Genomic DNA, 16,798 nt, shown 5'->3' with positions numbered 1-16,798 from the left:
TGAATAAAAGATACAGGGTGCCCTGGGTATATGTAGGGGAGGAGGAAGCCCCCAAAAGAAAGGAATCTCAACTAACAGCAGGAGGGCACTGGGAGACTGTTAGGGGCCTCCTTGTGAAAAGATTTCAAGTTTTGCTTTACTTAGGAAAGTTTTAGAGTTGAGAGGCAACATGGAAGAGTGGAAAGAGGATGGATTTTGGAATTAGACCACATCAGGTAAAAACCCTATCAAGTGGTAAAAATAGTACCCATTTCTGTGGCTTCTGGGAGGATGAATGAGCTTGTTTTTGTAAAGTTCCAGGTATGTGGTGTCTGGTAATTGGTAACCATTATTACCCCTAGTTTGGGTGTGTAAATTTGAAAGAGGATTATTTAGACTGACCTGAGCAAGAGTCCTTTTTTTTTTTTTTAAGATTAATGTTTAAGGATACAATAATTCCATCATGATCACTACAGAGGGTTTTTTTCAGAACCCTTGTCTGAGGTCCTGAATGAGGAAGTAGTCAGGTTACTTCTGCTTTGGGAGCTATTTTGCTGTCCTTCACAAAAGGCCCTGGAATGCGTAATAGAGAGAAAAAGTAGAAAGAAAAGGAGAAAGAGATGGAGGAGGAAGAAAAAGAGTGGGGGAAGGAAGGAGACTTGGTGGTGGCAGGGAAGCATTTTAAATCTCTATTTTAAATCTTAGTTCATAGTTTTGAAAAACCAAGAGAAATTATACTGTCATAGTAACTCATTGCCTTTAAAAGATGGGAGTATAAGAGATTTATTTCCCAACCTCTCTGTGTTTTTCAAATTTTCTGCAATGAGCCAGCGTACATTACTTTTATAATTAGGAAAAATAAAATGAAATGACCCCTTGTTAACCACTTTAGTGTCATATGTCTTGTTCTAGACCTTTGAATGAGTCATGTTTGAGGAGCTTGGCTAAATGGTCAAAGGCACACAAATAGGATGTGAGGCCTTGGAAATTCAAGTGCCAGCCTCGGAAATCACAGCCAAGACAGGCCAGTACTCTTGATGCAATTACAGTTCACAAAAGGTAACGAAAAGAGTGTTTCATATGAGGGAATCCAGCTTCCTGAACACAAATCTAATCTTTGAAAAAGGAAAGTTGTTTTACAGAAGAACGCTGACTCTTTATCCCCAACTTCTCCCCAATTTTCCGAACGTTTTCTTCCTGTGTGTCCTCTGACACAGCATTTTGGTTCACTGGGAACCTCATGAATAAATTGGACAGATACTGGCTTATCACACTGGGCATGAAACTCTGGTTTTGCACTATCTGCAAACCCAACAGCGACAGCTCCAGGGGGACTTGTGGGCATCCGGAGAGTTTTCATTGAGCCAGTTATCTTCTTCAGACAGACATGTCATTCACCAGGACTCTTCAGGTCCAGCAAATGGTCTCAACAAATGCTGTAATGCTTGTTTAGACAAGAATACATCGATTTACATGTCCACATAAAAGTAACCGTGGAGCACAAGCGTGGAGCCCATCACTTGGCTCATGTAGGGGAGCTGGTCTGCACACTGAAAATGGTACAGGTGGCTTGGAATGTGAGTGCATTTTGAATCATGAGGAGAATGCTGTCATGACTTTTTCCTTGGAAATGGAATCTGGATAATGCTTTCATTTGTGGGTGGAGCCGGGGGCTCAGTCAAAAGATAATTTAGTGTTTGAGAGGAGGATCGGATTAGGGGTGGGGATTCCAGAAAACACTAAGTTACTTGATGATATTGAATAAGAGAGAAAGTCGTTTAAGGGTTAAGATTTTTGAGAAGGGATAACATAGCTCTCTGGGGATGTTTTGAGAAATCAAATGGCGCAGCTCTTTAAGGATTTTGGTGATATCGAATTCAAAATCATGTAATTGCCCCCAAATTAGTGACAATTGCAGCAGAGCCTGGAAGAGACAAGCAGTAGTAAAGTTAAGTAAAAGAAGGAGCAGAATCTTTGCTAGTTGTTGAAATCCTTTTTCATTTTATCTGTACTTGTTTATATTGACTTCCCTAACTTGCCTTGCTAACAATACATACTGTCTCTCATGCTATGGTGAATAAAGGTATGATTAATATGCAGAAACCAACTGCTGTGGACTTAATTGAAGTCCCCCCCACCCATTCATATGTTGAATCCCAAGCCTCCAATGTGATTGTATTTGGAAATGGGACTTTTAGGAGGAAATTAAGGTTAAATGAGGTCATGGGGTGGGATTCTAATCTGATAGGATTGGTGGGCTTTATTAAAAGAAAGAAAGAGATATCTCCTTCTCTCCATGTGCACCCACCGAGGAAAGGCTATGTGATGAGATAGGAGAGAGCTCTAACCAGACACTGACCCTGCTGGCACCTTGCTCTTGGACTTCCCAGCTTCCAGAAATGTGACAAATTTCTTTTGTTTACACCACCCAGACTTGGTATTTTGTTATGATAGCCCAAGCTAAGATACCAGTGATGTTTGTTTTCTTTTAAAAATTAAAGTTTCTCTAAATTACTATGGCAGAATCTTGGCCAGAGATTGCTTTTGTAAATCAAGCACAATTACGTTCATCTCATTTTTTAAAATTTCCTAACTGACAGAAATGATATCTCCTGGTTATTTCCCATCACCGAGTGACATTTTCCACTGGGGAAAAAAAAAAAAAAGGTCATGTCACCATATACCTTGGGTAGCCTATTTCTTCACACCCATCTGTCTGTGTAATTCCATGATCGGCCTTGAATGAAGAGCCCCAGAATGGGCTGCTCTTGATTTTTTTTTCAATTCTAAATCTTGAATAATTTCATTTTACTTTTTCCCAAGTATATGTAATGAAGAATTGAGCTATGCTAATGAATATAGGAGAAGGCTAAGCTTCTCTTATATGATGCAACATTATTAATGAAACATTAAAAAGATAAAGAGAATTAATGATGTTTTAAAATATTCAAAAATTAAATACAATTATTTTAGGAAAGTATTTTATTTCTGTGTCTCAACAGATGAAATTCATAACGTTTTCTGATAAGACAATTTAAACATACAAATCAATTACAACAATGTGCTTATCAGCTCCCCCCTCCCACCTTTGTGTTTTAAAGCAACTGACAGTTTTGAAGGACACCAAGACAATAGGGCTTAGCTAAACAATATGGCAATTAAAAATGGCCCTCTAAGAAAATAATTACAATAGTTGTTGAAAAGAATTTGTCCTTTGAGCAAAACAGACTGCATGAAAAGAATCATCATGAAGCAAGGAGGACTGTAGCTTCCCTTCCAATAAAAGGGAAAGGAGATGTGTGTTAAAACAATGGTACAGAAAGCTCGGGAGTCAGACTGAAAACAACAGAAAGCCCTAGGCAATAAATTTCTCCAATAAAATGCATCCCCTTGAAGATATCTATTCAAACTATTGTTTCATATTGAAATAAATAACTGTTCCCCCATCCCTAGCACCTGGAAGTGAATCATTTTATTATCCTTTCTTAACATTAGTTTAGTAATTTTTCCAAACCAGCATCTCTCAGAAGAGGGGATTTGTGATCAATCTTGAAGATTTCATGTAGAGGTCATATTAAAGATAAATCAAGCCAATTGACAGTGAAGGTCATTTTAGATTCTAATTGTAAAGGGACTAGACATATCCTGGCAGACCTGGGACTCCAGGGGGTGAGGGGCTCATACTCAGTGACTTTGTCTAATCACTCTAAATCCTGTAGCACCTTTGGAATAGGCCCCCAGTTCCACACACCATTCCCTCATGCTTTCACGGTAAGCCTCACAGTACCTTTGTGAGGTAGGTAGTGTTATGATCATTTTGAAAGATGGGGATGCAGAGATGTTAAGTAGCTTGTCCATAAAGAAACAAGAACCCAGTGACGGAGTCCTGGGGACTCTTAATCCAGATCCTTGTATTCTTAGTACTTAACTATTCTGACTCCCTGAGAGTGGATTATTAAAGCAGGTAGGTCTTAAAGCCAGTTTAGTGCTTGGCCAGTTGGACACTAAGGCCCATCTCTAAAATGCATGATTTGGATGATAGAATAAGACACAGGTTGTAGTCAATAGGGAAGCCAAAGAAGTTAATGTGGAGAAATGCAGGATTAAAATTTGGATCACAATTTAAAACAACTTCGTTTCCTGGTGTGCTGTTAAGACACTACAAATAATAACGTATACTCAGTAAATATTGCATGATTAAATAGTAGAATGAATGAATGAATAAATGAGCGAATGAATAAAGATTGTGCGTGGATAAATGGAAAATTAAATTTTATACATATTTTAAAATAACAGATGGAGAAATCTGATTTCCAATTTCTAATCATGAATAAGAAGGGAAGAAAGAATTAAGGAGATTCCTGAATTTTCTGTGGGCATGCACTTGAACTAATACTTGCAGCATTTAAAAGGATATAAATACACAGCTATCTAAAATAATTTTTAATATAGAATTTGTGTGCTTATTGGTTTGGAACCCAAACTATGAAGATCAATATTAGAGGCAGCACTACATATATAAACACCATCCATTTTCCTTCACAATGAAATTCTCTTACATGTACCTATTTTCTCATTGCCACTCATTTGAGAATCTTGTACTCTCCAGTTCTTATCAAATGCTATTTTGAAAATACATTGAACTAAAACAATGAAATATTCTTCTCTTGACTCACCAGACAGGGTGCACTTTTGTGTTACTTTCCATCTCTGTGAACCCATTTTTTCACTCCGGAAGACTCAGGACAGAAAGCAGCTGCCATGTATTGAAACCAGTCCTGTGTCAATACCAGAAACATTCTTATTCAGTGCTGTGGAAGCCTCTTGAGACCACTGAGGTGGAGACAACTGGATTCTTCAGGTGTTAGAAGAGTTTATATAAATCAGGATGGTGGAGCTAATTTGGTAATCTCCTCGTGTCACATGCTTGTTCTGTGCTTAGCAAATTAATTCCCAGTAGAATGTTTGAACTGATAGGGAGTCTTAAAGAAACTCTGGATACCATGGTATGGATTTGTATGTGTGTGTATAAAGAAGTGTTTATCTAAGTTTTGTGAGAGCCCTGAATGCATATAATAAATGTAACCTATTGTTTTTTTGTTCATCCAGCTAATAGCCCGTACCTAAAGGAATAGATTCAATGTAGTGAATTGCTTCTGTGCAGTGGTACTAGCATGCTTGATCTCTTGTGATTAAAAATATGGCTAGTGTTGCTGTGGTTAGAAAGGGTCATTTATGTGTTACCTTTGTGGGGTCTGCTAAATGGAGGTATCTCACAATGTCACAATGAACAAAATTATTCAATGTAGATCTAATTTCTGCAATCACATATAAGATTTAGGTCTTTCAAGCAAAGTGGTGACCTATGTAGTAGGTGTGTGGTTTTTTTTTTTTTTTTTTTTTTTTCTTTTGTGGAGACTCTCCTTGGGTTTTTAGCTCTCAGATCCTGACTTCTTAGTGATTGAGTTCCATTGTTAGAGGCCGAAAAGAATAGTGAGAACCTGTAGATAAGCCACATATTTTCCATCTGCCTTTTCTTTTCCCTTTCTCCATATGGTTCTTAGTAGTGTGTGTGTGTGTGTGTGTGTGTCTGTGTGTGTGTGTCTGTGTGTGTGTGTGTGTGTGTGTATCTGGCATTAAAATACTCATTCACATACTGTTTAGAGAGATTTACTGACATGTCCTGACATCCTGATTTACCCAGTTCTGAGTATTGTGGAATGAAATAATGCCTGCATGGCTATACCAAGGGGTTTCCTTCTCAATCCACATTTTTTGATAGAGGGTCCTAAGTTTTGCATTTGGTTGTTTGTAAGAGTTGATGAAAGGCACCAGAGTGAAAAGCCCTAGAAGCTAGCATTTTCAAGTTTTCCACCAAACTAGCAGAATTCCTAGGTGAGTTTCCCCTCAGGAATCTCCTTAAGATTTCTCTATTTCCTCCTCAACTTGACCTTATTCCACATTAATCTTCACATCCTGAGTTTTAGGTCTGACAATGAGGTAATTAGGAAAAGAATATTGGGTTCTATAATAAACTTATCTGCGTTTAGGGAGTAGGTCGGAATCCATAACTTTAATTTTGACTCCATCAAGTGACAAGGAAACATTAACAGGCATCTAGCTGGAGCAGTATGCTCATGACCAAAGAAAACATGGGGAAAAACAAAAACTCCCAGAAACATGAAACTATGAGGGGCTTCTACATTTATGAAGCAGCACATGGCCAGACTGTCTTTATGAGTACAGAGGCAGAAGATATGCTGCTGAGTTAAAAGTATGTTTAGCTTTCATTTAAAAATTTGACTTCGTTATATTTTTCCCCATTGTTTAAATCCTGAAGAATTGAAACCACCTTATCCCTGATCAGTGAGTTTACCAGACAGCCTAACTTGTGATATCTCCGTTGGCAGAGGTATATATATATATACCCAATACATTCAAAACTACCATATTTTGCTGTGTATACTGCATACTTTTGTGCCCAAATGTGTGAAGGAAAAATAAGGGTGTGCATTATACATGGGTAGACTAATTCCGTTTCCCTGAAAGTTTGGGCTAAAAACATGGGTGTGCATTATACACAAGAGCACATTATACACGGCAAAATATGGTATATTCATGAAAAATCTGCTTTGTTTTAGTCATGCTAGTTTAGTAGTCTAAAATGAAAGCCTACTGTCAGAGATGTGGCTCTTACCCAAGCAGCTCTGGCAGTACCAGAAAGTCTTCAAGGGGAAGCAAATCCCTCTTTGGTGGCAAGCTCTTCATTTTGCAATTAAAGAATAGCTCGGAGGGGATTTTGTGAATTGCTTGCTAGCAGTCTCAGCAGTTGAGTATTTGCTGCTGTCTGGAGGTGAATCCAGGGCTTTTTTTTTTTTTTTTTTTTGGTTATCAATATACTTTATTTTTTATTTTTTTAAATGTATTAGTGTCAGGTGTACAAGACAAGGTAATACTTAGACGCCAGGGCTTTCTTGTCATTTGTCATCATTTCTTGTCATCAATGAGAAGGGTTTCCAGTACCCTTCCTGTTAGCTTTGTGCTTCGTCCTCCACTACTCCCTCTTCACTGGAAGGCATGTAACAAGATACGGTGTGTGTGTGTCTAGATGATACCATAGGATGCCAGCCACCTCAGCACATCTCCCTAACGCCCATCCCTTTAAGTACCAAAGAAAGAGAGAACACCTTCTCTCTAAACGAAAAGATAGCACAAGCGTAGTTTTCACATTTTTAATTCTTTTCCTCTTTAACACTACACAATCTTCTCTTCCCCTAGTTTCCGGTTAGCCTTAAGATGAGATAAAAGATTTTTCTCTTATTTTTTTGTGCCTTCCTATCATACACGACATCTTGAATCATTGGTAGTTGGCTGAATAAAAGCCAGCTGAATAAAAGCCAACTCAGAGAGAAAAACTAGGTGATGATGACGTACGTATGTATGTCTTGCTGAACTTGTCATCAGTTCTTGCTCAGATATATTTCAGGCCTAAAGTCATGCCTATTACTTGTTCATGTAACCAAATCAAATGAATTTGGGATAATTTTGTAAGTAATACAGGATTTATCTTCACTAAAGTAGAATGTCTTTATGGTGTGGTTGATGTTACCTAGATTTGGCTATCCAGCAGGTCAAACCATGGCCCCTTGGGAATTTTGCTTAGGAAGAACTTGATAGCCTGGCCTCTCGTCCCTCTGAGTGGTCCCCACCCACCATACATCAGAGTCAGATTCCACTGGACCTGCTTCTTCTCTAACTGGAGATTATTTGTAGATTTTTTGATCAAATAACAGTGCTGAAGACAGAGAAACAACCAGTAAAGCTCACATAACCTACCTCTCTCAACAAGGAATTATTTTCTAATATATTAACTCCAATTGTCTTTTATTATGTTTTGTTTCTTAATAATATCGCAATGGATTTAACTGAGATGTCAGATGCGTAAGCCCTTTACATCAGTAAAGAAAACCTGTTTTTTTAAAACTTATTTTACATATTAATAAAATAAGTTAACTTAGTTTTACACGTTAAAAAAAAAAAAAAACATGCCCACAACAATAAATCAATAGGAACAGTCAGTGAGACACAAACCTAAATCAGTATACTTTTGTCATTAGCACTAATTTTTTGAGAACAAAAACAAGCTAACAGGCATTTAAAAAGTTTTGTAGTTTGTTGGTTTAGAAGCTTTCAGTCATGGGATGGTCCCAGAATAAGATTTGATAAAAGACATTAAATAAAAACACAGACACATTTCTGTTTCTTTTTTTCCCCATCCTGCTCAAGCTTATCAATGTTTAAAGCAGTTACATTTTAAACACTTAAAAATAAATCAAACCACCCTTCCCCACATATTTATATATGTATATATAAACAATAGCTTTTCAATTAATTATGATTTGGGGCACTCCACACCAAATAGAAAAAAAAGGATACAACTGACTTGGGTATCAAGCAACCCATATGTGTGTGGTCCACCTGGTTTTATAACTGGGGAGGAAAAAAACATATTTTCTTACAAATGGCCTCCAAACAAAATTTGTTCACAACTCAATTCCTATCTCCTGCTATCGCATAGATGTGTGATGTGTTGCTGGACACACATTGTTGGTAAGATTGAGAGAATTTTTTTGCAAGTCTTAATCTCTTGCTTAATCATTATTTGTTACTTTTGTGGTATTGTAGATTATATGGATTATGTTATGGAGGAGATTAAAAATATTAAAGCAATTCAGAATAGGAGGTATGCAATAAAATGAAGAAAGTTAACATGGCAACCAAATTTGTGCTTTTTTTTTTTTTTATTGGCCCTTGTAGAATAGGTACAAAATCTTTGACCCATTTTTCAGTATGGAAAGTTATCTTTTGAACTTTATTGAAATTAATATAGTTAACCAACTTATTAGAATATAAATTTGCATTTTTGTTGTCTTCTAATGGATATATTACATCTGAGGAATTCTTAAAATATGCAGGCCTCTCTTGATTATGCCAGCTCCTTTCTCATTCTGCTAAAACTATAAAATAAAGCTTCTATTTAAGGCTGGCGTTATATCAACCCACCTGCTTCTAGAAGAGAGAGAAAAAAAAAATCAGAATCACTCAACCTGAAGATTGCTGTCAGTCTGTGATTATGCGAATAGTAAGTCTTAACTTTTAACGTGTTATGTGAGATAGGCTGGAGTGTTTATTTATTTTTTAAAGCAATTTCCAGTTTACCAGTTACCCAAGAATTTCTGAGTACAAATGAAAGAAGAGTTATTCCTGGAGACAGCATTCATTGATGAGGTATGACAGCAGCTGGAAGGTGACAGTGGTGAATAAGGCAGAGCTGGAGAATGAAGGATCAGGAGAGAAGGCAGGAATGAGGAGGAATACCAAAGCTCTCCTCGCTGGGGGCTGTCTCAGGAGAGCTAGTGGCCTCTGCTCTTTTCCTCCTGCTCAGGATGTTCTCCAGGGTTGGTGGTGGGAAAAGAGGTATTAGAGACCTTGGGCAACAGGAGAAAGGCAGTCGGGGGTACGTGCCAGCTTGTTTTGATCAGATTCCCATATTTTGAAAGGGGAACATCAGCTCTAGGGCTGTTTTAGGAAAAGAAACTTTTCACAAACTTCTTACTCATGTCTGTTTCCCCCCCCCCCCTTCAAAAATTTTTCATTTTGGGCAATCTGTTGAAAAGCTCGCATAAGATAAAGTAGTTTCCATTCCCTAACTGTTTTTTTCTTTTCGAAAAAAATGTGCAGCTACATTTACTGTTCCCCAAACAGACAAACCAACTTCAGAGTTGAAAATCTATCATGAATTATTAATTTAAAGCATAGTTTATTTAGCTAAATCCTGCAAGTCTGGGCTTAGGGCCCCTTCACCCAGTTTTTGATTGGTAACTTAATTAAATATCATGGCTAATTAGCTAGCATTGTGATTTTGTGGTCTTACATGAAGCTGTTCTTTCCCTGTTATACTTGTGCTGGAGTGAGGATGAGAAGGCTCTTCTGGGAATGGCTTTTGAAGGAGTTAAGGGAAGAGTAACTGATAGTCATGTCAAGTGTTTGCTAAAGTTACCAAGAGTCACCCTCTGTTGCCTAACCAAAACATGCAGTTCTAAAATCAAGTCAGATACTTCATTCCTCAAGCAGAACAACTCAAAAATTCCTTAGTCAGAAAATGTCACAGATTTTATCAGAAAGGGTGAAGCTTCCAAAGCAAAATGTTAGAAAATCAATAGGAATAACCAGGCACATGATGTCTAATGGGGAGTGTTTCTAGGACCTTAATCAGAGTAATAAAGATATTTACCTAATTACTGAGTAGAATGAATGGCTTTGACGGCAAAGGTTTTGTTACTAGGTTCACATGCCACAAAATCCATTTGGAATAGTTTATGTGAGCTATATAAAGGTGGCCAGGATATAGGGAATAGGTATAAAGAGACACCCAGGAAAGTTAACGAAAAACATAATCTCCAATTTTTCTTCAGTTAGAAGTTAACTATAAAAATTAATAAGAAAGGGAATGGAATTTAAATGGATCCAAGTGTCTCCCTCCAACCTTTCTTTAAACTCTTGATATGTCTTTCTGTCAGGTCTCAGCCTTCTAAGCTGAAAATGATATATATTTTTTCTTTCCTAGAAAGCCTCAAGACATACTCTGTGTTGTTGAACAGCTTCTGAGCATAGTCCCTGAAGTTAAAATAAATGTCTTGACATAGAGATGAAGAGAGACCCCGGATGGGTAAGTTAATTTACATGGGGCACTACTCAATTTTTCATTTCCAGGATCACATCCTCTCTTTTGCACCTTCTGATATACAAATATATTTGTTCCTGCTTGAGTCATGGAAAGTGACAAAAGTCAGGCTTCAATACAGGTGAGATTTAAATAATCCTTTTTTAAAGTCATAGAAGATTGTAATTCTGGGCTCCTCTGAGAACTGAGGAGAACAGAATATTTGACAGAACAATGAAGAAAGAATCTGCCTTAAATCAGTAGAGCAAATTCTGAATGTCTTTGTACTGTTGGGGAGTTGGAGATAAGCAACATTTCTTGAGCAAAACCAGTTCTGACAAATGTCCTCAGGAGCTAGGAAGTTTTTACAATACTTAGTTTACATTTTCAAACTTTGACAATATTTGGAAAACTTACAAATACAGTGAAAATGAAAGAGGTTAAAAAATGTAACATGAGAATTGGAAAAGCAGAAATTCCTTGCCAGGAACACGTTAGGGCAAATCATTTGGTGAGTTATCATATTCTATTAGCATGTATTTCAGACATTTGGGGATACAGATCAATTGTCTCAGACCATTAGAGGTCTCAGTCACAGAATTTTTCCTTCTAGAGATTTAATGTCTAGAGGGAATAATACTTTTCTGAAAATGCTTAATATACACAGACAGAGAACTGGTCAACCCAGAACTAAATGCTGAGGCAAGTAACTCTGTTTCTTCATAGGAGGCAAATCCTCTGGGAAGAAAATGACTCAACAATAACTACTAAAGGGAAAATTTGGTCCCTGTGCTGGTCTGAGCTGTTAGTCTTTACCATGGTCTAGTTTATTCTAACAAAAATGTAGAAGCCATAAGGAAAAATTCCTTTTATGAAACTGGATAATAGAGCCCCAGAAATACAGTCAATGGAACCCAAGATCAGAGCCTTACAGATATATAAAGGAACCCAAGAACTGCATCAATAGTGAGAAAGTAGAAAAATTAAGTGGCCATTCAGTTACCTATAGGTATATTTACCGTGATGCTTCAGGCAGAAAGTAGAAGATTCTCCTAGAAATATCTGGCCAATGCATTTTTATGATTAGATCACTTATACAGGGGGTATGTTTTTCGTAATCTATTGGGGCCGAATTCTAATACATGATTTTACTTTTATTAGAAACATTGGTTTTAAGAATACCTCAGAGTAGTACTACTTTAATCTATTGTTGACTAAACTGGGTGTTGCAGAACTCGTTTTTCAAGATGTTAACAGTTACAATATGAAAGGAAATGCTTCGTGCTCAAATAAATTAAAGAAACCACAGGCAAACTTAAACAGAATTCTTGTTTACAGGACTTTTCAGAGAATTTATTAGGCTCATAAAGATTTTGAATTTCCAGGAGGTGATTACAGAACGCAGCTTTTTTCCAACTTATCACTAGTCTATGGGACTCTCTTTTGGAAGAATGCTTATTAATATTTTAAATAACTCTTTTTCCATGGATCAGAATACGGAACCCCCTGAGAGAATATAATCTCTCTTCTTCCAATGGAATAATAATCATTTTTTTAAACTAAATCTTTTCACGGATGGGTTCACTGTAATCCAATTTCATTCGACTAAGCTATTTTTGGTCAATTTTAGTTTCACAGAAAATAGCAGTTAAATTACAAAGCCCTTTTATCAATTTCTCAATATTTCTTTTTTTGTTGTTGCTCAATTAGTTAAGCACTTACTCCATACAATGTTGCAAAATTAAGAAAGTATTTTCTATTAACTTTTGGAAGACTATTTCTCCACATTAACTTAGTTCGTTTTAAATTCGAAAGATCCATTTCTTTTGCACACAAGTTGTAATTTTGATAGAATTTACAGCAGATCTTGATTTGTATTGTTAGCTATAAATAAGGTAATTGCCACAAGTGGGAAGTGAATTTGTAAAAGATATATGATAATCATCAGGAAAGTCAAATGAAAAATGACTCAAACAGGCAATTCTTCAATCTTTCTTATCTCATTTTCCACCCTTTATTAAAGGAGAAATGGGTTTAGCCCTGCTGCTATCCAATTGGCAAAACAATTTCTAGACTTGTCACTTTTTTATTGGGGCAATTTAATTTTATTGAAGTTGCTCACAATTCAAATATTAAAACAAATACCAGCTTTTTGCAAGTCAAACCTCCAATCTGATATGTCAGGCAACAAACCCTTTCTATTCCAGCTTACACGCTATCTGAAAGCGGGCTCATTTTCAGGTCCCTCACAAAATGTGCAAAGTGTAGAAATTTCCTGTCCCTCACAAAATGTGCAAAGTGTAGAAATTTCCTATCTGTTCTGTGCTGATTAAATAGATCACATCCCATGAATACACTCTATATTCAATGCTTTCTCAGATCATATGAATATATATGCTTTGACAACCATTCACTCAACATTTATCCAAATGGATCACTTATGTTTCATTTGAACCAGATCACTGGTGGCAATGGCATGCCATTGTTTTTTTAACTATAATGTTTTCACGTTGACTAACAATCATTAATACAAATTGAATTGAGCAAATATCCTTGGATCAGAGGGGTAAATGTGTCAGCACAATTTAACATATTTATAGGGGTATTATCTTAGATTGTCCTCATTAGAGAAAAAAATTGGTAAGCGCTTTTTAATTCTTGTTTCACCTCACCTCTTTAAAAACAGGACAGATTTCTCTTGGTCTACACTGGCTAATTTTCAAAATGAAAACCAATTATCCACTTTGTAAGGAAGCAGGGAGAAAGCCTGAAGTTGCCCATTCAAGGTAATACTGTGGGTACAGTATTTGCATGGACAACGCCAGCATGGCTAGGTGTTTCTTTTGAGGGGCAACAGTCCAGCTTTCCGACATCTCTCATGTTTTAAACAGATACTTAGTTGCATTAACATCGTGTTATGCATGGATCCCCCTGGTTGGTGCTGGCATCTGAGAAGAACTCCTCCTTGTCCAGAGAGCTTCTGAACTTCTGAATTCCTGATGATAGCTATGAGGCGACTATTACCCTCTGGTATGTAACAATCATCGTCTCTTCCATTTCCTATTCACCCATTAGCAGTAGCAACTGATGAAAGTGAAATGAAGTTGTTAAATGGATCGTTTTCATTCTTAACACCTACCTTGCATTTTACAGGTACAACTAGCGGCACACCACCTTCTGGAGAAATCAAGGGCTTTGTTACAGTAAACTGGTCCAGTGTGATAGCACAAGTATAAAAAATATTCCATTCTGTATCAAAACTAGGCACATGCCTTTATTTATAGTAACAGAAGTTAACAGAGCTGAGCAGTTTTGCCTTGGGTCCTGTTTCTCGGCCTCCTATACGAGACAAACGCATCTTTTAACATTTCTCCTCCCACAACTCGGGGATCTAGTCTCAGGGTTATCTGCGTGTAAAGGAAGGTGAAATCACACTTGGGTCTATAGTGGTGAGTAACGAAAAGCACAACCTCTCATTCATATTGCTTTAAAACATATACAGTATATATGTTTCAAAAAAAAGGGAAGAATAAAGAATATATTGATTTCTTTGTGGTGTTGAACCAACAATATGGTATGATGCAAGGATTTAACAAATAATCATAGATACAAATTGTTTTTGTAGAGTACGTTTTAGACAAATGTGTCTTTTTAATATGTAAATCCTACATTGTAGGTTGTTCCTTTTAATTTTTTCCTTTGTTTCTGCAGTGGTAGAAAATGTTGAATAACCATCCATGAGCATGAGCCAACGGTTCAGGTTCATTACTGAGATCCCCAGAATGCCAATATTTGCAATGCAAACAATTAGTATCTTACTGTGTGAAGGGCTTTGACACATGCCTGCCTGCCTTAGGTGGACAGTCTATATAAGAAGTCCTCCTGCTTCCGTGGACCCTGCTTTGACACAGGGGCAGCTGTGCTAAGCTGCCTTTTTAACCTAGTAATTTACTGTGCCAGGCTGTCCTACTGGTAACCGACAATGACACAGAAACCATAGCGTGAATGGTAGACCCTCAAATCATTTTCATATTGAACCTCCTGGGTCCAGCCACCTCCCCTTCCACAACAGCACCATTGTTTTTTCGGGGCACGTACTCAAGGTCAATGCTGTTTTTGTGCTTGCCTTTCCCTCGGCTCCACACAAAAAGGAGGAGAAAACAAAATAAAACCACTCCCAGGAATGTGAAACAGCCCATGGCTGTAGATACCAGTATTGTTTTAAGGTCCAGGGAGAAAGTATTGGCGTTGGTGCCATTGGAAATGGTGTCATTGGAGTCCGTCATGTACATAGGGGTCCTGTTCGCATAGAGGAAGCGGTCTGAAGTGAATCCTTTCACAGTTAAGGAGGCTGTGAAGGTGTCATTCCCAGCAGCATTGCTGGCAATGCAAACATACATCCCACTGTCTTGATCCTGGGCAAAGCGGATTTCCAAGGTGCCATCGCCCAACACCGTGGCTCTTCCATTGGACTTGGTGGTGATAAAACGCCTCCGAGGGGTCACCCAGGAAATCACAGGCTGAGGGTCTCCATCGGCATTGCATTCTAGCTGGACTGTCTGTCCTTCATCCACTAGCAGGTGCTGCAACTTCTTTTCACGGATTTTGGGTTTTTTGCAGGTGAAGTAAAAGGAGAGGGCAGTGCTATGGAAATCCTTGAATGTCTTCTCACGATTGGTGTCTGGGCCAGCACACATGGGCTGCTGGCCGCCGAACTGCAGCGTGGGATGCCGCTGCAGGATCCAGAGCAGACGGCAGTCACAGGCCAGTGGGTTGTTGTTGATGCTCAGGACCTCCAAAGCCCTAGGGGAGGAGAAGACATTCTCTTCCAAAGTTTCTAGTAGGTTCTGAGACACATTGAGCACACGAAGGAAGCGGAGCCCTTGGAAGGAGTGAGGCTCAATGGTACGGAGCTGGGCCCCTACTATGTGCAGCTCTTGAAGGCGGATCAGGTCAGAGAACATCCCTGCTTCAATAGTGCTGATGGGATTGTAGGAGAGGTTAAGGTGCGTCAGATACACCAGGTGTTTAAAGGCAAGGAAGGGGACAGTGGACAGGTTGGTATTGGTGATCGAGAGAGAGGTGAGGTTGAGACCATAGAGGCTATTGGCAGGCATCATATCTAGTAAAGGCCAATAGTCAATCTCTAGGTGTTTCAGGTGGAACAATCTTTTAAAGGCATACACGGGCATATTGTTGATACTGAGATGCTTCAGATGTAGGCTGAGGAGGCTGCGGAGGTGGGACAGGGCTTCTGTTGGTACCGCTGTCAGGTTGCATTTCTCCAGGGTGAGCTTCTCCAAGCTCAGCAGCCCACTGAAGGCCCTGTGTGATATATAAACCAAGTCATTGTCCCCCACTTCTAGAGACTTCAGGTTATGCAAATCCTGGAACATGTAGTCCAGCAAGATGACAATCTTATTCTCGCTAATGTCAAGCTTGGTGAGGTTGGACAGCCCCGTGAATACCCCCAAAGGGACCAATTTTAGGCGATTGCCTTTTAGGCGAAGGGAACGCAGGTTAAAGAGATTGTTAAATGCTCCTGGCTCCACATTGGCAATGATGTTGTCGCTTAGGTCTATCTCCTCTAGTAGAGGATACGATATGAATTCTTCAGGGTTGATGCTTTTCAGTCTGTTCTTGCTGAGGTCCAAGATTTTGGTCTCGATGGGAATGCCCTCTGGGATGGCGATCAGCCGCCTCCTGTGGCAGCTAACAGATTTGTTCTGGGCAGAGCACTCGCAGCGAGCAGGGCAGCCAATGGTGGACCCCATGAAGATTACCACCACAGCCAGACCCAGGAATGGCTGCCAATGCCAACATGATATGGTCGTGTGAAGCATGACTCCACCTCTTAGTCTACACCTTGGTCACGGGCCTGCAGGAGAAGGGGCAAAAGAGGGAGGAAGAGGAGTTAGGACATGGAGAGATCAAGGGACATTAATAAGGCAGCAGCACGTACAATGGAAAAGACCCTGGATTTGGCATCTCACAGATCTGGACTTAAACCAGAGAGCTGCCATTATTAGCTACGTGATCTTGGACAAGTTACTTCGCCTCCCCGCACTTCCCTTTTCTTGGCTATAAATGGGGATA

General features: G+C 38.7%; 1 protein-coding gene across 8 annotated transcripts in view; it reads right to left on the bottom strand.

The window, feature by feature from the left end:
* Window positions 1-3,047: 3,047 nt before the first annotated feature.
* The window catches only part of LINGO2 (leucine rich repeat and Ig domain containing 2), a 1,152,505-nt gene continuing 1,138,754 nt past the window's right edge, over window positions 3,048-16,798 (bottom strand). For all 8 annotated transcript variants that reach the window (XM_081067709.1, XM_081067714.1, XM_081067711.1 and 5 more), the window contains one exon: window positions 3,048-16,580. In XM_081067709.1, coding sequence (XP_080923835.1) covers window positions 14,719-16,545 — 1,827 coding nt within the window. In that variant the 5' untranslated portion in view covers window positions 16,546-16,580 and the 3' untranslated portion in view covers window positions 3,048-14,718. The remainder of the gene's footprint in view (window positions 16,581-16,798) is intronic.

The sequence above is a fragment of the Rhinolophus hipposideros genome, assembly GCF_964194185.1.
Source record: "Rhinolophus hipposideros genome assembly, chromosome: 11".
Taxonomy (NCBI): Eukaryota; Metazoa; Chordata; class Mammalia; order Chiroptera; family Rhinolophidae; genus Rhinolophus; species Rhinolophus hipposideros.
Note: the sequence above shows the minus strand (reverse complement) of the source record. Positions and strands in the feature narration are given on the sequence as shown.